This window comes from Equus asinus, chromosome 8 (assembly GCF_041296235.1).
Source record: "Equus asinus isolate D_3611 breed Donkey chromosome 8, EquAss-T2T_v2, whole genome shotgun sequence".
Taxonomy (NCBI): domain Eukaryota; kingdom Metazoa; phylum Chordata; class Mammalia; order Perissodactyla; family Equidae; genus Equus; species Equus asinus.
The window spans coordinates 92,082,112-92,107,010 of record NC_091797.1 but is presented as its reverse complement, the minus strand read 5'-3'; the positions used below and the strand labels follow the sequence as shown (position 1 = coordinate 92,107,010).

The 24,899-nt window shown below is 54.7% G+C and overlaps 1 protein-coding gene across 2 annotated transcripts; it reads left to right on the top strand.

The window, feature by feature from the left end:
* The first annotated feature begins 83 nt into the window (after positions 1 to 83).
* ZMAT5 (zinc finger matrin-type 5) lies at positions 84 to 24,888 on the top strand. Of its 2 annotated transcripts, none has more exons than XM_014835089.3 (6): positions 84 to 215; positions 12,491 to 12,645; positions 16,530 to 16,592; positions 17,967 to 18,047; positions 19,752 to 19,863; positions 24,487 to 24,888. In XM_014835089.3, the coding sequence occupies exons 2-6, from the start codon at positions 12,519 to 12,521 to the stop codon at positions 24,614 to 24,616; spliced, it is 513 nt and encodes a 170-aa protein (XP_014690575.1). In that variant the 5' UTR covers positions 84 to 215; positions 12,491 to 12,518; the 3' UTR covers positions 24,617 to 24,888. The 2 variants fall into 2 exon arrangements, with proteins under 2 accessions (XP_014690575.1, XP_044631533.1); XM_044775598.2 differs by having other exon boundaries at positions 161 to 215; positions 12,394 to 12,645; positions 24,487 to 24,884.
* Positions 24,889 to 24,899: the final 11 nt, after the last annotated feature.

Below are 24,899 nucleotides of genomic sequence, written 5' to 3'. Positions count from 1 at the left end.
TCTTAATCATTTCTTGCTGATTAAATATTTGAACTACAACACCCAGAAGACCTCGTTCTTCCTCCCCCTCCTCCGTGCTTTCTCCGCTTTGATTCCCAAAGGTTTCTGGGAAAGGCGGACTGATACCCAAAGAAGGACTACAATTCCCAGCAAGCAGTGCGCAACGCGAGGGCGCGGGAGGAGGAGCTCGGAGCCGTCGGGCCCCTCGGAGCCAGGTACAGTACCACCTTCTTTGGCGGGACGTCGAGGGGCGAGTGCTGCCTCCTCCTCTCCCGCGCCCGGAGAGGACTTGGGCTCTTTAAGTCTGCGCACCCCGCGGCTGGCTGCACCATTTAACGGGGTGGGGAGTGAATAGAGAAGCCGGAGGACCTGGGCTCGGGGGTTCCCAGCTCGTCTCTCCACCTCTCCCTTCTTTCAGCCCCAAGTCCAGGTCTGGAGTTGGAGACTGTGACAAAAGTCGGGTCCTGGGGGCTGAACTTCTCACCCAGACGTCAGGGGAAGGAGCTATTCTGCCCCTGCTTCCTGTTCCCCTCACCCCTGGGCTTCGCAGCGGAGAACCTTGGCCTGGAAGGCGGGAAACTTGGGAAGAGAAAGAACAAGGGCTTTGGAGTACCAGGGCCATACAACAAATGTTCTCTGAGCGCCTCCTCTGGACCATGCGCTGGGGACCCAGCAGTGGACAAGTCTCTGCTCTCAAGGAGCCTTCATTCTACTGTGTGTGGGCGGATGGGGAGGTGCGGTAACCACAAAGTAATGGAGAAGACAGGTTGATTGGGAAGGGGGGGGTGGGGAGCTGTTCTAGCCAGGGTGCCCAGGGGGGCGCTTAACCAGAGACCTGAATGAATAGTAGCGGGTCAGACAGGAAAGCCTTCGTGCGAAGGCCTTGAGGCTGCTGCAAACCTGAGGTTTGGGGGAAAGGAGTGGACTGCGAAGAGGTGGCTTGAGTCAGCTCATATCTGGCCTTATAAGCCATCACAAGGAGTCTTATTTTATCTTTTCTAATTGCGCTAGGAAGCCACTGAAGGGTTTTAAGCAGGGATGTGACATGATCTAATTTACATTTTAATGTCATCATTCTGGCTGCTTTCTGGAGAATAGACTGCGGTGGGCCTGTTGAGACAGGATGGCAGTTTAGATTAGGGTGTGGATTAGAGTAGTGATCAGATTTGGGACGTCTTTTGGGAGGTAGGACAAATAGAACAGTTGACAGATGCATGTAGAGTGTGCAGGAAAGAGGAATTGAGGATGACATCTAAGTTTTGACCTCCATAACTTAAAATCAGTGGGGATGATCTTAAGCTCTGTTTGGCCACGTTAAGTTTGAGCTCTCCCTTAGACATCAAGTGGAGATGTCTGAGGCAAATGGGGGTTTGGATCCTGAGTTCAGAGCCAGAGATAAAAGTCATCAGCAGGGGCGGTGCCCCATGGCTGAGTGGTTAAGTTCCCACGCTCTGCTTCGGTGGCCCAGGGTTTTGCCGGTTCCCAATCTTGGGCTCAGACGTGGCACCGCTTGTCAGGCCATGCTGAGGCCGCATCCCACATGCCACAACTAGAAGGACCCACAACTAAAATATACAACTGTGTACTGGGGGGATTTTGGGAGAAAAAGCAGGAAAAAACAAAAAAAGAAGATTGGCAACAGTTGTTAGCTCAAGTGCCAATCTTTAAAAAAAAAAAGAATTAAGAAAAGAAAGTCATCAGCATAGGTGTGGCATTGAAAACTGGGGACTGGATTCGAGGCCTGGATCTGCCTCTGATTCCTAAAAGCAACAGTAATGCCTTGTTAGGGGTCTGGGAGGAACAATGTGAAATACTCTATGTCAGTGATGAGTTGTCCTTTCTAGAGTTATTTTCCATTTGCAAAGCATCCTAGTACCCCCTTGGGGCAGAAAGTTGTGAAATTTCTGGGAAAGAATGCTTAGGTCTTGTTAACAGCAAATCTGACTGATGGGAAGTTCCCAGGAGGGAGGAATTATTTTAGGTGAATGGGTAGGGACGACCACGGGGAGTGAAAGTGTGGCTTGTTTTATTTATTTATTTATTTATTTATTTTTAGTTCTCTTTTTTTTTTGGAGGAAGATTAGCCCTGAGCTAACTGCTGCCAATCCTCCTCTTTTTGGTGAGGAAGACTGGCCCTGAGCTAACATCCGTGCCCATCTGTCTCTACTTTATATATGGGACGCCTACCACAGCATGGCTTTTGCCAAGCGGTGCCATGTCAGCACCTGGGATCCAAACTGGCAAATCCAGGCTGCAGAGAAGCAGAACATGCAAACTTAACTGCTGTGCCACCCGGCCGGCTCCTTTAGTTCTCATTTTGGAGCAACAATTTTTAAAAGCCTAATTTTCTTTAATCCATCAATTTCAACTCAGAAATTATTATTCTATACGTAAATCTAGAAAAATAAGAAAAATGGGGGGCTGGCCCCGTGGCCGAGTGGTTAGGTTCGCACGCTCCACTGTAGGCGGCCCAGTGTTTGGTTGGTTCGAGTCCTGGGTGCAGACATGGCACTGCTCATTGGGCCATGCTGAGGCGGTATCCTGCATGCCACAGCTAGAAGGACTCACAACGGAGAATATACAACTGTGTACTGGGGGGCTTTGGGGAGAAAAAGGAAAAAAATAAAATCTTTAAAAAAAAAAAAGAAAAATGGCGGTAACTTTGCCTTTGGTTAATGTTTGAACTCAAGTTGAAGGGACTAAAAGTCCTTTAAACATTCAACTCTATACAGCTTAATTACATTCCCTTACACATCTAACTCCACTTATAAATTTAATATGTTTTGTTTTCTTTTTAAATACTTCAGATACGTAATCTAACAAGCATCATTTCCCCAGAATACTTAAACAGTTACTAGAAAATCTTATAAACTTAGAAACATAATGAATTTCAAGTTCTTGTAAACAGTTCAATACTTTTAACAGTCTTTTAGTCAAATTCTCTTACGTCACTGGTTGACAGTCTGGGGAGCTAAAAAAAATACAGACTCCTTCTCTGACATGAAATTAGAATATAGGGGGCGCCCTTAGTAGCTTTTACAGCACCCCAAGTGATTCGAATATGCAGCCAGGGTTTCCAACCTTTGCTAACCTCTCAACTTAAAATCATAGGTCTAATATCAGTCACTAACATATTTTGTTAATTACCCAACTATAGATTTTAACTTTTTTTTTTAAAGATTTTATTTTTCCTTTTTCTCCCAAAGCCCCCCAGTACATAGTTGTGTATTTTTAGTTGTGGGTCCTTCTAGTTGTGGCATGTGGGATGCCGCCTCAGCATGGCTTGATGAGCAGTGCCATGTCCGCGCCCAGGATTCGAACTGGTGGAACCCTGGGCCACCAAAGTAGGGCGTGTGAACTTAACCACTTGGCCACGGGGCCGGCCCCTAGATTTTAACTTTTATATTTTAAATTGAAATCACAATGCTCTTCTGTTGTATACTCAAAACGTCAAATTCTTTTTAACGTTACAGATACTTTCAAATACAAGCATACTCTGATTATGACTAAACTTAGGACAGGAACATTAATACAGTGAGTTTGATTTATTCTACCACCTCTATTTTCAATTCTAAACTTTCCTGGAATGTGACAGGACACTGAGCCAGTAAGAAAACAGTTTTATCCACTCTAATGAATTGTGCTTAGCATTCCAATCAAGTTGGGGTTACCATTTCAGTGAGCTGAGGTTGTTCCTAATCAGACTGATTTCTGACAGACACGAATGCGGGGGCTGTGTCTACCTAGAGTGGCTGTCCCCAGCAGAGGCTGCCTCTGGGATGCAGGGAATGGAGAGATCAATGAGCACGAGAAGCTCATTCCCCTACGCTTATTTTTTAGGGGGTTCTAGGCTCACTGGTTAAAATGCAGGTTTCTGGGCCCCCTCCAGATCTGCTGACTCTGAATTCTTGGAGATCTGACCCAGCAGACTTCATTTGTGTTTTGGTTAGGAAGAGTGGTAGTGAGCTAACATCTGTTGCCAATCTTCCTCTTTTTTTTCTTTCCTCCCCAAAGCCCCAGTACATAGTTGTCTATCCTAGTTGTAAGTCCTTCTAGTTCCATGTGGGATGCCGCCACAGCATGGCTTGATGAACGGTGGCTAGGTCCATGCCCAGCATCCAAACCAGGAGACCCCTGGCTGCCGAAGTGGAGCGCACGAACTTAACCACTATGCCACCAGCCAGCCCCGCAGACTTTATTTTTAATAAGCTCCCCACCAGGAGCCCTGGAAAATTTTGAGCAGGAGTTTTGAGAGGGTTGATCTGACGCTGCCCTGCGTGAACTGAGGAGGCTGGCTCAGGTGCCCGGAGGTGAGATCCGACTGGGGCACTGGCAATGGTGGTGACAGCAGGTCAGATGGTGTTTGGAGGGCAGACTCGGGGCAGAAGAAGGGGGAGGCAGAGGTAGTTCTGAGTCTGGGTATCTGGTTCAGGAGCCTCCTTCAGACTATTTTTACCTTTGCTCTTTGGAAACTCTGGCCTCCTGGGACCTGTAACTGATGAGAAACTGTGTCTCCAGCCTGCAGCTCCCTGGCGCCCAGACTTGGGTTCAGCCGACCTTCACTGGGCAGGGCTGCTTGGAATCAGGGCACGCACACCCTGTCGGCTTTCAGCTGGGGACTGAGGGTAGTGTCCACTCTGGATCCCTTTCACCACCCCCCGTAGCTGCTTCCTCCATATGAGCCAGGTCGCTGGAACCATCCGCAGCAGCTCTGAAGGGAGAAGGAATAGGACTTTATTCCTGCCTGACAAAGCTCCCACTTTCTTGAAGGAAATTTTTGGGAAAAATTTAAAAACACTACATGCTAAATGTAGAAACGGAGAAAAATAGAAAAACACAAAATGAAAAAGAATCCCACCATAATCTTATTATCCAGATATAACCACAGTAAATATTGTGTGTCTGCTCTAGTCTTTGCGTGTGTGTGTGTGTTGGGGCAGGAGGTTCTTTCTCCTTAAAAAAGTGGTATCGTATTGTACATGCTGTTGTGAGCACAAGCCACTTTGCATTTAGCAATATGGAGTCCGTGTGAGGGAATCCATGGGCCAGCACTGGTCCGTGTGAGGAAATCGTTTCCTTTGACTTGATTTTTAATGGCTGCATGGTACTCCAGTGAGCAGATGTGGCTCACACCCTACTCTTGCTCCTTGCCGGCTGTGGGCTCCCTCTGCCCGCAGCTTTTTTTTTAGGGTAAGGTGAGGATAACAACAGGCTTTGTGCATCATGTCATTGAACCCCTGCCCCCACCACCCACGGGACACTGAGCAGCCTGCCTGGCGTGTGGTAAGCAATGGATAACTGTCAGCTGTTCTTACTGTTGGACTTTTAGAACGAGCTACATTGCTGTGACCATCATAGTACCGAGATCTTTGAGATCATCTCTGGTCATTCCCTTGGAGGAATTCCCTGTTGGATGTGGGTGCCCCTCCTTGGTGCACGCAGCACAGAGCTTCACGCCTCGTATGCTTACTGGGGACGCATCTGTCAGCTACTCTCAGCAAACACTCAGTGCACCTCCTTGTGAGAGCAGGGACTCTGTCGTGAGGTGTGAACCCCAGTCTGGCAGAAAGGAAGTGCTCAGCAAATGTTTGGCTGAATGAATGAATGAAAAGAGACCTGTGGGACTTTAGAGTTGTCCATGTGTGAGTGGGGGGGTGGGCTCTTTTGACTTGACTCACTAGTGTTTTGGGATATGGGGCACTTTGTACCTGTGGCCATCACAGATTGTACAGTGATTTAGTTTTTCACTTATTCCACTGTCTTAGTTAGCTATTACTGTGTAATAAATTACCCCAAAACATAGTGACTTAACACAACAAACATTATCTCATATGGTTTCTGAGGATCAGGAATGTGGAATTGGCTTAGCTGGGTTGTATTGGCTCAGAGTCTCCCAGGGCTTTACTCATCTGAAGGCTTGACTGGGGCTGGAGGGTCTGCTTCCAATCTTACTCACTTGGCTGTTAGCAGGAGGCCTCAGTTCCTTGCTAATTGGGCCTCCCCACAGGGCTGCTCACAATAGGGAAGCCGGCTTCCCTCTGAGCAAGTGGTTAGAGAAAGAGAGACACCAGGATGGAAGCCATGGTGTCTTTTATAACCTGATCTTGGAAGTGGCATACTGTCTATCACCTCTGATCTATTCTCTTAGTCACACAGACCAACCCTGATACAGCATGGGAGGGAACAACACAAGGTGCGAACACCAGAAGGTGGGATCACTGGGGGCCATGGAGGCTGGCTGCCACATCCACAAATGTGTGCTAAGCACCATTGGCAGGCCAGGTACTGTGCAAAGCACCTAGCATGCATGATTTAATCCTCATGGTAATCTTATGAAATGGTGTTATGACCTCATATTCCGGATGAGGCTCAGAGGGTTTGCTGAGAGTTTCACAGCCTGAAAGTGGCAGGGATGGGATTCAGACCTGGGTTGAGTGATTAGAGTCAGGATTGGTTTGGGTGATCTGTTTGACTTTGGGCAAGCTCTCGTCTTCTCCAGCGTCTGCTACCTTAGACCAGGATTTCTCCAAGTGTGTTCTGCGGAGTCTGCATCAGAGCCTCCTTAGGTCCTGGCCCTCCCCCAGACCTGCCGAGTTAGAAACTCTGTGGGCGGGTCCCCCACTGCCTTATACTGCTGGGAATAAGATAATACACCTCACCCCAAGGGGTGGACCATATGAACGAGGCCAGGATGAGAAAGCTGTGTGGTTGCTATAGAACACCAGGCATCTGGGGAGAGACCTCTAACATATTGGGGCTCCAATCAGGAAAGACATCTGGATCTTCTTGGCACTTCTATTGGAGCTGGGTCCTGAGCAGGCAGTCCGCAGGCCACCCCCACAGGGCAGTTCTGATGCCATTGATTCCAGACGGCAGGCATGTGGTGCTGGGACATTGCCGTCTGGAATCGATGGCTCCTGGTGGGCGTGCAATAAAGCGTCCTCTGGCTGCAGTTTGCTGTTTACCTAGGGTCTGGCGGTGCCATAATTAGAAGAAATGACAGGTGAGCTTGAGGGCAGCATGCGGCGAGCACAAATCCTGGATAATTACAGTGTGCATCCCAGCCCCTGGCCACGGCCAAGCTGCTGGCTTATTTTAGCCTTGTGCCCAAGCCAGCTCTGTACCTGAGACACACACAGTGAAAGGGACAAAGAATATCGATGAAGCACAAATGTCTGCCCCGAGACAGCCTCTCAGTGGAGCAGTGGGATGGGGAGAGAAAGGGTTCTGGTGTCAGCAGCCTGACCCCAGTGTGAATGCTGGCCCTGGCATGCCTTGGCTGTGGGGCCTCGGGCATGTGGCTTCACGGTAGGGTGATGGGGGCTGCCTGAGAGGGTGCGTGGGGGTCCTCAGTGCCACTGGCCCACAGACAGCTCTCAGGCTGATGAGAAATTATTGTTCGCTTGTCTCTCCTAGCAGTGGCTTTGTGCAAACACTTTGAGGGGTGTTTCTGAACCTGTTTCCTCATCTGCGGAATGGACACCTTGATGGCTGCTCAGAGGGTCTCTGTGAGGACTAAACAAGAGAATGAAAGCCAGGTGCCTGGCACACAGGAGTTAAATCTGAAGCTGTCTTCCCTCACCCCAACCCCACGCCATTCTCTTTTCTTCCCTCTTCCACCCGCAGTGTCTCAACCAGTTGGTAATCTTTTCCTTGAGCCCAGAGGACTGGAGCAGGCGCCATGGGATGGCCAGATGTGATTTAAGTCAGTAGAGTGGGGCTCTGCTGGAGACAGAAGTCCTGTGGACAGGGTAGGGGTGGCCGCGCAAGACCTGCCGTCAGGGCCTTACGTGTCTCTCTTCTCTATCCATCCTCGTCCTAAGATTCCAGCTTGAGAAAAGGTCCTGGGAGTTGTCGGTGAGCAGAGGTGGGGAGGCATCGGATTCTGCAGGCCGCGCCATCGCTCATTCCACAAGCAGTTGTGTGTCCGAGCTCCTGTCGCGGGGGCTGGGCCGCAGCAGGCAGAACGCTGCCCTGGTGGAGCCTGTATTCTAGTTGGGGGGAGGCTCCCCTGACAGTCACTCAGCGTGTGAGAAGGGGAGAGAAGCTGGAAAACAGAGCACATTGTAAGGAGGGGTGGAAGTGTCTGCGGCTGCAACTTTGGCTGTGATTTTAATTCAGCTGGTCAGGGTGTGCTCACTGCGAGGGCGAGGGAGTGAGCCGCCTGGATGACAACGAGTACCATTCTTGGAGCACTAACTATCTGCTAGGCACCTTTCCATACCACTACCTTGGTAAATCCACAGCAGCTGTGGGGTCCCTGTTTTATAGTGAAGGACAGACTCAGGGAGATGACATCACTTTCCAGAGGTCACCCAGCTGATAAGTGGCAGAGCTGGGATTTGAACCCAGACCTGTGTGACCGCAGAGGGTTGTCCCTCCAGCCTTGCCTGCTGCCTCTTGACCACGAGGTGCCACCCTGTCACCCGGCTACGCTCCAGGGAGACAGCAGATGCTGTCGCGTCCGTGGACCTGGTCCCTGGGAGTGAGTGGGTGGCACCGCCTGTGCTCCTGGCGAGGGAATGGGGCCTGATCGTTCTGTGTTCTGGACAGGGCTTTGCTCACGCTGCTGAGCACACCAGCCTCAGAGCATGAGGATGAATCACGGCAGAGAGGGCGAGCTTAGTCAGCAACCCATGCTGCTGTCAGAGATGTCCGGCTGTCCCCACCCCCCTTCCCTGACCTCCCGCTCAGGGCTGCCAAGTGCGGTGGTGCAGGTTGTCCCCTGTGCAAGGACGCCTGGCTGAGGGGTGAATTGGAATGAAATATGCTCCGCTTGTCAAGCTGTGTGCCTGGCACGGCCTCTGTATTTGTCCAGAGGATTCTGCAGCCACACCTTTTCCTAATGTGCGCTAAGGCGCTGGAGCGGGTGGCAGTTGAGTCGGGAGCCTAGAAGTTCACACCTGGGTGATGTGGCTGAGGTCGCCTTGCTGAAGGCCAGCTCCTGCCCAGGAACAGGGCCTCTGCCTCCCTGGGGCATGCCTGTGAAGCAGGAGGGAAGCGCTGGCTCCCTGGAGCTGGTCTGCTGCCCTGACGCCGTCCCTGGGCAGTGGGGGCTCCGCAGAGCTGCTGTGCAGGGCAGGGTCTGGGCCCAGCTGCAAGGGCTGAGGTTCCAGCCCCACCTCTGCCTTGTGCTGTGTACTTCGGGCAGCTTACTTCCTCTCTCCCCGCCTCACTTTCCTCATCTGTAATAGAGACCAGCTGACCCCGGAGGTCACCTGGGTACTGGCATCCTGTTCCTTGTTCGGAGCCTGTGTTTTCTGAAATATGGGCTTTTCAAAGGCCAATAATAATCATGGTGATGACAGCCAACGTTTCTGAGGGCCCCCTGTGGGCCAGACTCTGTGCTAAGTGTGCATGTGGATGATCTGAGTCGCACAGCAACCTTGAGCTGGGCACTGTTATCATCCCGGTTCTCATGGGAGGAGACCGAGGCCAGAAGTTAACTGCTAAGATCACAGAGTTAGAAAGCACTGGCACCTGGACTCAAACCCAGATGGTCTAGAGAGGCCTTTACAGATCACCTGGTCTAGCTGCCTGCCTCCCACTTCACTCATGGGGATACTGAGGCCCAGAGAGGGCAAGTGACAGAGCCACAGCCTCACCTGGCAGATCGGGGACTAGCATGTGGGGTCCATTGCCTCATCCCAGATGGCCAAGTACTTTCCCTGTGCCAGATGGGGGATCCCAGGGTGGGCAGAGGGAGGCATGGGTGGGTAGTGTGGCTGCTGTGGCCCTCAGGTGAGGCTGGTTTGCACCTCCAGTGTGTGTGTGAGAGAGACAGAGAGGAAGACAGAAACACACACACCTGCGTGCAGCTCAGCCCTGAGGGGCTTGTCATTTGGGTCAGAGTGTTGCTGGGCAGGCGGGTGGAGGGGCATGTGGCCTTGGTGTCCCGGTGGGCTGGTGGGAGGCTTTCTCAGCAGACCTGAGTCCCAGGTGCCCTGAGACCTGCTCTGCCCTTCCTGGATGTGTGACCTGGGGACCTCACAGCAACTCTCTGAGCCTCGGTTTCCTCATTCATAATTGGGATTATAATACACATGTCTTGGGGTTCGGAGGGGCCACATCAGTATGATGTGTTGGGAGGAGACTTTCGTAAGTGATTGGAAGTGTGGGTTCTAGAGCCATCTTGCCTGCATTCCAAGCCCAGCTTGGCTGCTCTCTAGCGGCCTGACCTTGGCTAAGTCACATCACTTATCGGAACCTCAGTGCCCTCATCTGAAAAGGTGTGATAGGCCCACCTCACAGGCTGGCCTGAGGATTAAATGAGATGATGTATGTAAAGCTTTTAGCCCAGTGCCACCACATGGTAGGTGCTCAATAAATCAAATAATAGGTAACATTCATTAAGCACTTGCTGAATGTTGGGCACTATTAGTGTCATTTGTATTGCTTTTACTCTCTTATTAATAATTTATTTGGATTTGCAAACTTCTCTGTACCACTCCCCAAGCAATCAGGCAACCCGTCGGACCCATTGCCTCATATTCCTAGAGGCCTGGAGAGGGAGAGTGACTTGCCCAAGGTCACACAGCCGGCTGCTCGGGCCCTGTGTGGTTTTGTCCAGCTGAGTCTGCTGCAGAGCCACTGTTCCATCTCAGTCTCCCGGGGGACACCCCTCCCTCTGCCCCTCCCCTCCTCGTTACTTTCCAGATGCAGCAGCTCTTCAGAGCTTCAAGCTTCGTGAATGGCTTGGTTAAGCACTCGGCCGTTAAACGTTCATCTCTTACAATTTCAATCCAATTCCTATAAGTTTATTGGCAAGACGGGGTGTATTAGAGCTGCCAAATTTAATATATCAAGTCCATGTGTCTGGGATGCGGTTTCTCGGCAGTAATGGGAGAAGAGAGGTTTTATACATTTTCATTTTGAATGACTGTCTGTTCCTGATCCCATTACAGCCCTTGACTGAATGGCTGCTGTCCCCGTCTGCCACAGGAGCGGCTTTCTCTATCGACCCGGGGCTGCCAGCACTGTCCGGGGGCCTGTTTGTCTCTGCGTCTCTCCCAGTCTCTTCTTCCCAAGATATATTTCCCCATCTGTCTGCCCTGTGGGTGAGGTCCCAGCTTTCCCTTTGCCAGATCCTAGGAGGCTGGGGCTTTTGCTGCTAGCCTGGGCTGCTACCTTATCACCTTGGGGAAGTCACTCTCCTCCGTCCTCTGGGCCACAGGAGCTTGCTCTGTGAAATGAAGGCTCAGAGCCTGGGACCTGAAGGGTGAGGGGCTGGTCTCGGCTCCGCCTTGGCAGATCCTGCTTGATGGCCTCAAGTGGACCCATTCCTCCTCTGATCCTGTGGAACCAAACTCGGGGACCAAGGGCTGGCCATGAGAGTCATAGAATCGCCACCCACCTTGGCCTGCAGATCTCCTGGGTCAGGAGTGGAAGCCGTGATCACCATGGGTTTTAAGACCCTGAAACATTCTCGTTTCCCTCTGTTACTGCCTGGGGACCTGCTGCCTGAGAGTTTAGCTGATCTCCTTGGGAAGCTGTTTGCTTTTCTGCCTGAGCCACCGGCTTCTCTAAGCAGTGGGCTGGCTGTGGAAGAAAGGGCACCTGGCAGCCGGGTTTTAGGGGACCTGGGTTTGGCTTCTGCTTACCAGCGTGTGTGACCTTGGGCAGATCACTTCCTCTCTCTGAACCTCACTTGTCCCATAAGGAAAATAGGAATTAATTCATTTATTCAACAAATACTTGGTTGCCTACTGTGTACCATGTACCACTTTGGGTGTTGGGGCTTCAACAATAAACAGAACAAAAACATCCTGGCCTGCACGGATTTATGTTCCTGTTGGGGGGAAAAGATAATAAACAGAACGAGTAACTTATTCCTTCAAGGGTGATAAAAAAATGAAGCAGGGAATGGGAAAAGCTAAGTGGAGGGTGGAGGGTTCTGCATTTTTAAATAAAGCGGTCACGGGAGATCACTGAGAAGTATTTGAGCAGAGATTGGAGTCGAGTGTGCAAGCGTGGCAGGTGTCGGGGAGAGCATCGAGGCAGAGGGAACAGCAGGGACAGGCTGGGAGGGGAGGTGGGCGTGTGCCTGGCGTGTGTGAGGAGCAGAGAGGAGGCCTGTGGCTGGATTGAAGAGAACAGGAGAGAGGAGGTCAGAGGTCGAGTTGGGGGGCCACTGCCAGAGGGTGTGAGGTGGTGGTTCTCCAGCCTGGCTACCTGTGAGAGTTCCCTGGGGAGCTTTAAAAGCCACTGATGTGCAGGCCTCACCCACTGAGGTTCTGCTTTCACTGGCCCAGGGTGAAGGCTGGGCACCAGGATCGTTAAAACTCCCTCTGGCCCAAGGCCTCTCAGGCCATAATCACGGGCTACGTGGTGCCCCAGGGGTGCTGTCGTAGGGTTTAAGTGCTGTGTCAGCAGAGCCTTCCTTACCCCGCACAGGCCTCGCCCCCAGGGAGTGCTCAGCGGGCTGGTGTGCCACGGGCCTTGGTGTGTGGCATTTCCTCACGCTCTGACCAAGTGCTGTGTGGCTTCCCAGGCAGCGGCAGCACCTGGCACAGGTGGCCATGGGGAAGCGTTACTTCTGCGACTACTGTGACCGCTCCTTCCAGGACAACCTCCACAACCGCAAGAAGCACCTGAACGGGCTGCAGCACCTCAAGGCCAAGAAGGTCTGGTACGACATGTTCCGAGGTAGGTGGCAGCCAGGCTAAGGGAGCCCTGCTCTCTGTTTCTTATCATCAGACAAGGAGGTATGAGGCTCCATGGGTCAGTGTCAGTCCTGGTCTGGGATCTTTGAGGAGCAGAAGAGAGGAGGCCTGGGCCTCTGGCCTCCAGGGGCAGATGGACCCTCAAAGGGGCAGGCTGGGACGTGAGCTCCTTTCCCAGCAATCTTGGCTGAGAGCTCTGTTCTGCTTACTCTGGGGACACCGTGGTCTCTCCGAGGAGGTGATGTTTGAGCCAACAGCTGAAAGATAGGGAAAAGCCAGCCACACCATTTGGGGCAGAGGGCGTGCCGAAGCAGTGGCCATGAGCGATGCACCAGGTGCTCCGGGAGCAGAAGAGAGAGGGTGTGGCTGGACACAGGGAGAGGAGGAGGATGGTGGGGGCTGCAGCTGGTGACACAGGAGGATCACAGTAAGGGGGGTGAATTGACCTGAGGGCAGAGGGCAGTGTTGGAAGGGCTCTCGGCCACGGCCTGGGTGACCAGAGCTACGTCTGACAGTGATGACTGGCCACTGTGTGAGCAGTGGGGTGCGGTAAATGGCTGTTGAAATAGCTGGTTTGATGAATGAATAACCGGAGCTGCCGGAGGGAGGGAGGGAGGGCTCTTCCGGGAAAGGCTTCTTGGAGCAGCTGCCACTGGGCTTCGTGAGCTAAGGCCATGGGCAGCAGCACAGGGCCTGGCACCTGGGAGGCACTCACTGTGGGGAAGGTGCTGCTGCCATTAGACGTAGACACTGAGGAACAGTGAGGGAGGTGCCAGGGTGGCCAGCCAGGAGCCAGAGCTAACGAGAGGGAGCTTGGCATGGGGTGGGGCGGGCACAGAGCTCCTGGAACGAGCCGGGCGGGAACAAGGCTCCACCAGCTGGGGAGCAGGATTCTGGAACAGGGCCCAGAAAGGAAGGAAGGAGTCCCAGCAGCTGAGCAGGGAGGAGAAGGAGAGACAGAGTCTGTTCCCTGGTCTGAGACTCAGGATTCACAAGAGGAGAATGAGCATTTATCGAGTGCCTGCTGCATGCCAGGTGCCTTCTGTGGTTTGTCATTTGCTTTTCTCGGTAATTTCTCTAAGGCAGTGGACCTCAACCCTTCGAGTTAGGATCACTTGGAGACCTTGAAATAAAACATGCTCATCCCCTGACCCCAGCCTCAGAGGCAGGTAGGGGTGGGGCCCAGGCATGGTACTTTCAAAGCTCTCCTAGACTCGCCCCATTTCAGATGAGGCTCAGCGGCTTGGGTGAGGGAGGGTCGCCAGACCGCTCAGCAGGCCAGGCATGGCTGTGGTGGTGAGGGGCTGGGAGTGGGAGCAGAGGGGGATTCAGTGGCAGAGGGATCTCCTAGGTGCCTGGGAGGCCTCTGACCCTCGTGTTATGCAGAGGCTCCCTGTCCCCCAAATCCGGGGGGGGGGGTGCTGTGATCTGGCGTGGAGCTGGGCCTCAAGCTCACCTTGTTGTTTGCTCCTGGTCCCAGATTCTCGCCAAGAACAGCCAGGTGCTCAGGTTTAGGGCTTTCAGCAGAGGCTGTTGTGTTACTTTCAGAAAAAGTGAAACAGCGGGCACTGTGATGCCTTCTCAGGGCTCCTGCCTTCCCAGTGTCCTCTCACATCCCCAGCCCCACTCAGTCCTTAGAACAGCTCTGCGAGGGAGGCTGGGGGTCCCTGCTTACAGGTGGTGACTTTGAAATCCAGAGTGGTGGATAACTCACTCGGGGTCCTCAAGCTGGCATACGAGCTCTTTCCACTTCCTCTAGAGGCTTCCCCAGGCTCAAGCTTATCTGAGCAACCACATAGCACAGACTTTGGGGAGGCATGTGGTATCCAGCCTGGGCTAGGACTTGACACCTGCTCTGCTCCCAGCTTTGTAGCCTTGGGATAAGTCCCTTAGCCCTTGGATGGGCTGACCATTTACAGTTGCCATGGTTGGGACAAGCACAGGCCCTGGAGCTAGGCTGCCTGAGTGTCAGTCCCAAAGTGTCACTCACTAACAGTGTGGCCCCAATTTTATGTGTAAAACAGCCATAACATTAGTACCCATGTCTCAGGGATGTGACAGGGGCTCAGTATGCTCACAATGACCGTATGGCACGTGAGGGTTCGCTAAGTAGGAACAATGCATATGGGGCCACAAGAGGATTGGCCTGAGGCCCTTTATCTATCTCATGGCTTCATTCATTTAGACAATGCTCAGTGAGCACTTAGCATGTCCTCGGCTCCCAGACCAGCTCTGAAGACTTACAGGTGAATAAAACAGGGCTCCACTCCTAAGCGACCTCATGCCCAGTTACAGCAGTGTGTTCTGGGTGGAACCCCTGTCCTGCCCAGGCCTCCAGGCCCTGCCACCCTCTCCCTCTGAGCTCTGGCCACACTGGCCCCTGCAGGTACTGTTGTCTCTGCGGACCTGCCCTTCCTGCCGTCCTTCCTGCCCCCAGCCTGGTCCTCCTGTCTCAGAAGTCAGCTCAGGCAGCAAGTCCTCAGGGATGCCCTCCCCAACCCCCGGGCCAGGTCAGGTCATTGGGCTGCACGCTGGCTGTTTACCCATTTATATCCACATGGCTTAGTGTGACTGTTGGACTGGAAGGAACGACTAGGTCTGACTTGTTCTCCACTAAATCCTCGTCCTGGCGCCATGCCTGGCACACAGGACGTACTCAGTAAATGTTTGTTAGATGAACGTCTAAGTGAACGAGCAAACAAACACAGGGCACCAGGGCAGCTGTTCATTTTGGGAGATGAAGCGAGAAGGACCAGTGGGGTCAGATCACGAGGAGCCTTGAACGCCGGGTGGAGGAGCATGGGCTTCATTGTGCAGGGCCTGGGCCAGGGATTCCCAACCCTGGGTGCCCTTTGGAGTCACCGAGGAGCTTTTAGCAGTTCTCTTGCTCTCACCCTCAGACAAATTAAAGCAGAAGCTAGGAGGGTGGGCTCGGGCATCTGTGTACTTTAAAAGCTGCCCAGTGAGTCTGCTGGAGTTGAGAACCACCTGCCGGATGCTGGGCAGCCTGGAACCCTTCTCCTGCGCTGAGCCACCCCACCAGGGCCCCTTGTCTAGGACTCGGGCTCAGCCCCCCTGCTAGCCTCAGCTGTCCTAGCCTCAGGGGGCCCCTGAGCAAGTCCACGTGCCCTCCCCAGCCCACCTCTCCTGGGAAGGTCTGTGGCAGGAGCTGGGTTAGCTGAGCCGGACAAGCCCAATGCTGACAGATGGCCCCCCTGTCTCCACCAGGCCACCCCTGGAATGAGTCCTCTGATACCCAACTCCTGACCCCAGCAGCACCCGCACCCCAGCCACCAGCTGCCCTGGGGAAGGGAGGAGCCCCCGTCAGAGTCGGCCGCTCACCCAGACACCAGGAGACCAGCAGCCACATGGGAAGGGCAGGGGCTTTAGACTCCCAGCCAGGGTTCCAGCTTGGCACAGCCGCTTCCTGACTGTGTGCCCTTGGGCAGATCATTTTCCCTTTCTGAACCTAGTTTTCCCCTCTGCAAAATGGGGTTGTTAGCACCGTCAGTGGGTTTGTGAGGAGGAAATGAAGTAAGAACTGCTCCCTTTTGTTGAGCATCCGCTGCAGAGGTTCTCAGCCCGGGCTGCACATCAGCTTCGCTCTCCAGGTGACCCCGCTGTGCAGTCAAAGTTGAGAGCCTCTGACCTAAAGCCTCGTCTTGCCTTTGGCTGGGTCTGGGTCGGGGGTGGGGAGGGTCGAGGTCAGCTGAAGCTGGGATCCCTCCGCCCAGCATCCCCACCTGTGCTTACACTCCTCCGTGGATGGGAAACTCTCCTTTCCTCACGACTGATCTCCCTGATCACTCAGTGACCGGAAATGCCTGGTGCAACTGAAGTCTGAACCCCGCCCCTCTCTCCTTGCAGATGCAGCTGCCATCCTGCTGGATGAGCAGAACAAGCGGCCCTGCAGGAAGTTTCTACTGACAGGTAAAGTGCTCTGCTCAGCTCCAGTGCACCCAGGGACCAGCATGCCCAGTCTGGCCTGCTTGGACCTCTGCAGAGCTTCTCCCCCAGCCCTGGCCACCATCCCACGCCCACTTTGTGGCCTTGGTACATCAGCAGACTGGTCCATTGGGGCCTGTGTAGGACTTCCTGGGCCTGGGCCTTAGCTCTTCAGACCTGGAATGTGATATTATTGGCTCACCCAGAACAAGCAAGCGCTGGGAAATTGCAAGTAAATCCAGGAGACACTGATGGGTGTAATAGACTGACTGATTAAGTTAGCCTTGGAGCCTGGCCTCCGCTGTGCCCTTCCTCCCAGCAGGCAGGACTGGAGACCGTAATAGCTCTGACAATGCTGAGGAGATTCAGAATTAGAATCAAAGATGCTAGCTGTTGATTTGATTGCTCAATACCCAGCTAATAAAGATGCATACTGTTCAAAATGAGAAAAACCTCAGTAAGTGAAGGAACCAGATGAAAATAAGGGTAGGAAAAATAAGACAAAGCCAGGAGAATGATTAGTCGCCTCCATACTTGCCTTGAGATCTTGTGTACTCTCTAAGGGTTTGGCCCTGAGCTTCCTGGCAGCCAAGGCAAAGAGGAAAACCACAGTGATTAACATGGTGTGTACAGGAGCTTAATCCTAGGGAAAAATACAGCTATTGGCCTAGGGAAGCTGGGTGAACATCCAGGTCCCTCAGGAGATGGGGCTGCCTCTAGAATGGGCGCCAGGCCTGCAGATCAGGGGCTTCCCCACTGACTTCACCTCGATGTGAACCACTGGTTGGTTTCGCAGGCTTAGGACACCTCCGGTCTCCTGTTACTTTGAAACACATTTTGGGCTCCTCGGTTGAGATTTGGAAAGCCGCTCTGGACTTGGGCACCTCCTTGACAAAGCTGCATTAAAGCCTTTCTGGGGAGGAGTCCAGCTGCTTGTGCAAGCCAGACGGGCAGGCAGGGCTCCCAGCAGAGGGCATGGCAGTGCCATGGCCTGGAGTGGAGAGAGGGGACGTGACCCTTTCAGGGACCCACCCGTGGTTCACTGTGGCTGGGGAGCAGGGGCGGGGGGGCGGCGCTGAGAGATGAGCCTGCAGAGGCTGTGCGCCCAGTCACGAAAGGCGTCAGTGGGATTTGGTCCCGCCCAGGAAGGGTTGTGAGCGGCCTGAGGGACCAGACGGGTTGCTCTGGCTGCTTGTGTGGGCAGGGCCAGAGAGAGTCCGTATTTTTCTTTAGAGGTGGGGTGGCTACTCTTTAAGCCTACAGCCCTGTCCCCCAAACTGCGGCCTCCCCTCATCAGGGTGCCCCTCAGCCCTCGGTGGGAACCCCTTGCAGCAGCGAGTAACTGTCTTCCCGTTGCAGGCCAGTGTGACTTTGGCTCCAATTGCAGATTTTCCCACATGTCAGAGCGAGACCTGCAGGAGCTGAGTATCCAAGTGGAGGGTGCGTTTCAGTGGGGACCCTGGGCAGGGGCGGGCGCAGATGCTGGGGGGGGTGCAGGATCTGAAGCTGGGGAAGCTGCCCTGGGCCTCCCCACCTCCCTTTTTGTGGCTGCCATGTGGCTGCCTGGGTGGTGGGGCTGGTGTCAGGAACTGCCTCCTAACCGTCCCAGGCGTGAGTGGAGAAGGAATAAGCTCCCATCCGTGTCCACTGCTGGGTTTAAAGTGATATGCGGGAATTCCTGCCCGGTAGCCCTAAGGGTGTACCTCAGCCCCACCGCGGGCCCTGCTGCTAGCCTAGCGGATCCCCTGCCATGCTCTGGGGATGAGGGGATGAAGAGAGCACCCTCTCCACCCTCAGGATTCTCAGGCCTGGTGATTCCAGGAAGGGCAAGTTCAGCTTCCCCTGAAAACTGGCATGTCTGCGGTTGGGAAATTCACTTCTCACTTCTCCAATTAGAGAACAAGGAAGTTCTCACTTAGGTGGTCTTTATTGATCTTCGCATGCAGCCCCTCATTGGACAGATGGAGAAACTGAGGCCAGCACTCAGGCAGAAGGGCCTCATGTGAGCCACCAGCAAGTTAGAGGCCAACTCCAAGTCTCCCAGGGTGCCACCACTCACTCTTCCATCATCCAGGCAGCCTTGGGGCAGCCAGCAGGTGTCTGGGGTGGCCTGGCCTTTGCCTTCATCCCCAGGAGGGCCTCACTCCCTTCTGGCCAGTGAGGCCTTGTGGGCAATGCCCTGCCCTGGGATGCTGATGGTAGTGTGGCCACAGCCCTAGCACAAACACAGGGTTTCCAGGAGCTTTCCCAGGGCGGAAGCAAGCCCCCATGGGCCTAGCCAGCCAGTCCTGGCAGTGGTGGGGTCTCTCGCTCTTCCTGGGCCATGGGCTCTAGGGGAATGGTTGGCCTGTGGTGGGGAGAGCACAGGCCAGTGGGAGCTAGAGACGCCTGGTGAGACAGGAGTGGGAGAGGCCCAAGGGGACTGGGAGCTGAGACGTGCCCCCAGCTGGCAGCTCAGACAGTCCTGGCTCAGCCATATCCCCTGTGACCTTAGCACATGGCTCACCTTCTTGGAGGAGCATCCTGACCTGTCGAACGTGACCACTTGGGAAATGAAGTGAGATGATGCGTGCACAGTGCTAGCCCAGGGCTTGGCCCAGAGTAAGCGTTAGCCCACGAGTAAGATTGTTTTCCTCTGGCCCTGGGCCCCCCAGAGACTCTGACCCCATTGCACTCTCTCACATGGCTTGTTTGAACTCCATCCGTTGCTCTATTTTAATTCAATGAGCAAAGCTTTTTATAGGACATTTTATGAACAGGAAAGCTGAGGCTCCTTCTCCTGCCCAGGGTTTGGGAACTGGCGAGTGGCAGAGCCAAGATTCAAGCCCTGCTCTGCTTTGTTCTGAGAGGTCCCAGATTTGGACCTCTCCTGAGGGCCAGGCAATCTCCGCGCATTATCCTGTGTCCAGCTCCAAACAGCTTGGGAGCCAGCCAGTATTTTGTGTCCATTTAATGGGGAAGCAGAGTGAGGTCCAGAGGGCAGGGCCTGGGGTGGTGGCAGCATTGTGGGGACAGGCCTGAGGGTCTGCTCCTGGTCCCCTGGCCTGCACCCCTCCAGGAAGGTTCCTGCTGCGTTGTGGGAGGGTGGGGTTCAGGCAGGAGTGAGCGTGCCCCTCACTGGTCTCTGTCTCCCTAACCCCACAGAAGAGAGGCGGGCCAGGGAGTGGCCACTAGACGTTGCTGAGCTCCCCGAGGGTAATCTGGAGGACTGGCTGGAGAAGAGAGCCAAGCGGCTGAGCTCAGCCCCAAGCAGCAGGTACAGGCCCCATCGGTCCCCTCCTCCCGTGCCCTCTGGGAACAAAGACCCCAGCTAGTCTGCTCTGACCTGAAGCTGAGCAGTCACCATGAACTGCCCAGGCCCAGGCGCCAGATACGGACCTGCCCCCAGCACAGAGCTCCCCACTGGAGGAGCCACATGAGGGGCTCTTGGGTCCCCAGGTCCTGGCCAGAGACTGAGGGGTATGCATTTAAAAGTGCCTTTTCTTGGGTCCTATTCCCCTCCGTTGGTGGCTTCTCCCTTATTAGAGTCTTTGCCAGCTAAAGGGGAGACGAAGCTGACCTGACTCCACATCACCAAGTCCATTGCCAGAGGGAAGGGCCTGACTGTGGTTACTGAGCCCCCTCTAGGGCCCTGCCAGAGAGGCATGGTTACCTGACCCTGCAGAAGGGGAATCTGGGGCTCCCAGGAGGGGGTGACTTGTCCGAGGGCACGCGGCTAGGAAGAGGCAGAGCTGCCCCGTGGTGCAGTGGGGCTTTAGACCTGATTATCTCTGTGACGTGGCCTCATGGGCCAGCGGCCTGGCCTGGGCCCAGGGAGCCTGGTCAGACGTCTGTCAGGAGAGGGCTCCGTCAGGAAGTGAAGGCCATGCGTCTTGCCTTCTCCATGCCCCAGTGAAGAGAGATCATTAAGCTATTTTAAAATTAACTTTGTTTTTTACCTTTGTTTGAAATCTGTGCCCAGTTTTTGTCCCCCCACTTTGAAAATTTACAGTACAGACATGACTGAAATGTTGGGAGTATGACGTCCCTTCCACCTCGTCCTGTCTGAAGTGGTTGTGATTTTGGTTGTGTGGGTGCCCTCCTTGGGACTGGCATCGCCCAGGGATCCATGTCTGGTACCCGAGGCTCCTTCGGCCTGAGTGTCAGAGCACTGGGGCCGGTTGGAAGCCCCCAGGGAGCTCTGCCCTGTGCTGCTTCTTGGAGCAGCCCCTGTGGGTCGCAGCTGCGCCCTGTGCTCACTCCCGTGCTTCCCTGGCCACTGGCCACTCACCTCCCTGCTGTTTCTGGAACAGAGCCTGCAACTGGGGACTGCCCCCCCTCCCCTGGCTCTAGGGGATCGGAACCTGTCCCCCAGGCTCCTCTCCCTCTGGCAGCCCAAGCTGGCCTCTTCCAGGGGACCTGCTTTCTCAACAACCACTTGTTCTCTGTGCCCACCTGCCTGTCCACCTGCCTCCAGAGAGCTCAGAGCCAAAATGAATTACTCTGGGCAGAGCAGGCCTGTCCAGCCTGGGGAAAAAGGGGTTGTTGGAAGGGAGGTGAACATTTATTATTGCTTTGGCCATGGCTGCCTGGGTCCTCCTCAGCCCGCTCCCTGCAGGCTGGTCTTTTGAAAAATGACACCCCGATCTTGTGGCCTGAGGGCTTTGGGATTGCCCCAGCATCTTTGGCCCCGCCTGTAGGGTGGGGGGAGGTGGATTCAAGCCCTAGGGCTACCTTGCTTGCCCCCCCCCCCACACCCAGAGGCAGCCCCGCAGAAACAGTGCCCTCTGTGCCCTTCACCCTCCTGGCTCTCCTAGATGGCCACAGCAGCCCTCCTGGGCTCCTACCTTCCCTCTGCTCCTCCAGTTTATGGTCCTGTACACAACAGTTCCAAGCAGCTTCTCAAACACGCCCAGCCTCTACTTAAACCCTCCTAGGCTTCCTCCACCTCAGGGGAGCCCAGACTCCGCAGCCCGGAGGGCCAGTGGAACTTCCCCCACGCCTCCCCAGCCCCTGGGGGTCACCTTCTCGCCTCTCCCATCTGGCCTTTGTGTCACTCCTGCTGGATGCTTAGCTTCTTACATGCGGTGGGCGTTTCTGATTTCAGGGCACCTTGCGAATGTTCTTTCCTCCGCCTGGAACTGCCTCCCTACCTCTTTGCCTGGCAAAGTCAGACTCATCCTTCAAGCTTTAGCTAAGACATCTCGCCTTCCAGCCCCCACCCCCGAGCCTCCCCCTCATGGCCTTGAGCTCACATTGTTGTCATTCCGGCCTGGCCTTGAGCTCACATTGTTGTCATTTGGGCCTGGCTGCACCCTACGTGTTGACTGCATGAGAGCATTTGGGGGAGCAGGGTGTTAATGCCATGGGCCCCTTGTGGGGACTGATCAGGTGGCTCCTCTCCCTCTCTGGGTGTCTGTTTCCTCCCCTGGGGCACAGGGCACACAGGGCTGCCTGGCCCACCTGGGGCCACCCAGACTCAAGGGCTCCAACCCTGCAGATTAAGCCGAGCCCTCAAAGTGACCGGGCTGGCCCTCCTATAAAGAGTAAGTGGAGGCTCTGTGGGGCCCCAGCCTGGTGCGTTGTGCCATCCCCCTCAGCAGACTGACCCTGAGGGATCTGCCAAGAGCAGCCAGCGGGGAGGGAGAGGCTGACCTCAGACACGCAGACTAATCCGCCGGTGAGGCCAGTGCTTGTGCCTGCTGTCCATTGTTGGCTCTTCAGATTGTGACTTTATCCCTGTTAATCTCCCCCTTTGCACCCCTTGCTGAGCCAACGCTACTGTTCCGGCCCAGGCGCCTCCCTAAGACTCTTTCCTTCTGATTAGGACCACGGCCGAGGAAAACGAGAGCTGCTCCTGCCCTCACGCCCAGGGCAAACAGGCCACGAGCGGGGCCAGGGGCAGAGCCGTGCAACACGCGCACCTCAGCGTCCCGTCTGCTCTGTGGGGGCTATAGGGGTGCGCTCTGAGGGCCCAGGGAACGTGCCAGTGTCTGTGAGCACACGTGGGAATGCCCTCCTCCTGGTGGGAGGCCTCAGGGCGTGCAGGGGCACCGGGTCCCAGTTGCCCAGGAATTGGCCCCATCTCCTAGAGGAAGGGTTTCAGGGTCATGGGAAGGGGCTCGCCAGGATCACACCCTCTCTAGAGGAGACTTAGGGACACCCCAATCCCGCAGGGAGCCTGGGCTTGGCTGGCCGCTGGGGCTCTCCCTTCCAGCAACTGCGGAACGCCCCTGACTCCCACCGTTCTCTGCGGCTGGCAGAGTTTATGACATCTCCCCAGCGCCATAAATCATGCTGAGAGCCGCTCTCTGTGCTTTCCAGCAGGCAGCCAGCAGCTGAGCAGGGATCTCCCTGTCCTCTCCCAATAGGAGGTCCCAAGGCTGCGCCTGGGCTGCCTGGTCTTCAGATCAGCTCTGTATAGGAGGTCAGGCCCTGAGAGGCGCAGGCTGGGTGGGTGCAGTGAGGGAAACACCTGGGGCTCCTGATGCCTGCGCCCCCACCTCCACTTCTGAGGCCCGAGGCCTCTCCGAACCTCTCACGGAGGGCCCAGGACTTTCCCTTTCTGCAGAGGGAAAGCTGGGCATGGGGCCTCTGAGTGCTCCAGGAGCTGCCAGGGCTTCACCTTCATTGAGACCTGAGCCTGGGGCAGGGTGGGGTGGGGTGCCCCCGGAGCTGAAGAAAGAGGGGCCAGTGTCTGGAGCCCGTGTACAGGAGCCCCCCATCACCCATACCCTGACTGTGTCACTTGGGCACATGAGTGAGTCCACGCACCTCTGTTGCCTCATCTGTAAAATGAGGTTCAAGTGAGGATTTCTGAGGTTTCTCTAGGCCATGGTACCTGGCCGAGAGTGGTGCCTGGTCAATATGTGCACTCAGCGTTGCTGTCATCAGCAAACATTCACGGAGTGGCCCCCCCGAGCCAGGCCCAGCACTATGGGGACAGATGGATCCCACCTCCACCCCCTGGTCTCTACCCTCTGAGAGCTCCAGTCCCATAGGGGAGACACAAGCTCCCAGGTGAGTTCAAAGTGCTCCGGAGCCTGGCGGCACTGAGCCCTGGAGCAGCAGCCTGAGTAGGGGTCAAGTCCAGAAGGATCAGAAGGTGGGGCAGTTGGTGGCGGGGAGGCTGCCTTGTGCCCCACTGGGCCTCAGTGGGCCCCCTTAGGACAGAGCGGCCCCGGGCTGGGCATTCGTGGTGGGTGCTCCACATAGGCCCTGAGCTCCTAGGAGGTGGCTCCAGGGGCTGTGGACCTTAAGGGGAAGGAGAGTGAGTAGCATGAGAAATGAGGCTTTTAAAAAAAGTTTAGACAATATTTTTTTCTGATTTCAAAGGCTTGTGTGCTTGTAAAACTTTTCTTGAAAAGTATAAAGAAGTAAAAAATTCACCCATAATTGCACCACTCAGATAGAACCACTGTTAACATTTTGCTGTCTTCCAGGGGGTTTTTTATGCATTTATATATGTTATATATCTTTAAACAAAAATAGTATCATGCTATATACATTATTTTATAAGCTGCTTTTTCTCCTTACACAGTACATCATGACACTTTTCCTCATCAGTGCATATAATTCTGCCTTAATTTTTACGCAGGCTGCATAGCATTCTCTGCTGTGGACGTGCATATGTATTTAATTGATCCCGCACAGGTGGACACTTAGGTTATTTCCATTTCTTGTAGCTCAATCTCTGCCCACTACTGGACTCGGTTTCTAGAGGTGAGGTTGCTGGCTCAAAGGGTCTGCATGTTTTTGAGGCTCTGCCTTCCAGAAAGGTCGTGCAGGCAGCTGACCCTCCCCATAGCCAGGACAGTGGGGAGGGTAAGCTGTGGGGGGTGCTGCAGCATGGGCCTGGCCTTGCCCTACTCTAACTTTCTGCCTTTCCCCTTCTCTCTAGGTCTGAACCCATCAGACCCACTATCTTCCAGTACCCCGTGGGCTGGCCACCAGTTCAGGAACTGCCGCCATCCCTGCGGGCACCCCCACCCGGGGGGTGGCCCCTGCAGCCCGGCGTCCAGTGGGGCTGAGCCCCTCATCCCCACCTGCTCAGCTCTTGAATCAGTCACAATAAACATAAGGGCTCATAGTGGGGAGGCCGAGCCCCCTTCCTGCTGTGCCCCGTGGAGCCTCTGAAACTATGGACCTGGCCTGGCTTCGCTGAGGCCCAGGAGTCCCCCCAGCAAGTGCCACCCTGGTCCTGGCTCTGCCCCAGGCAGCTCTCCCTCCCTTCCTCATGGGACATCTTGAGAAGATGGGTGAAAACTTCCTTCTGGATGTTTATAAAGAAAGTCTGTCACCACGGTGGTGTGG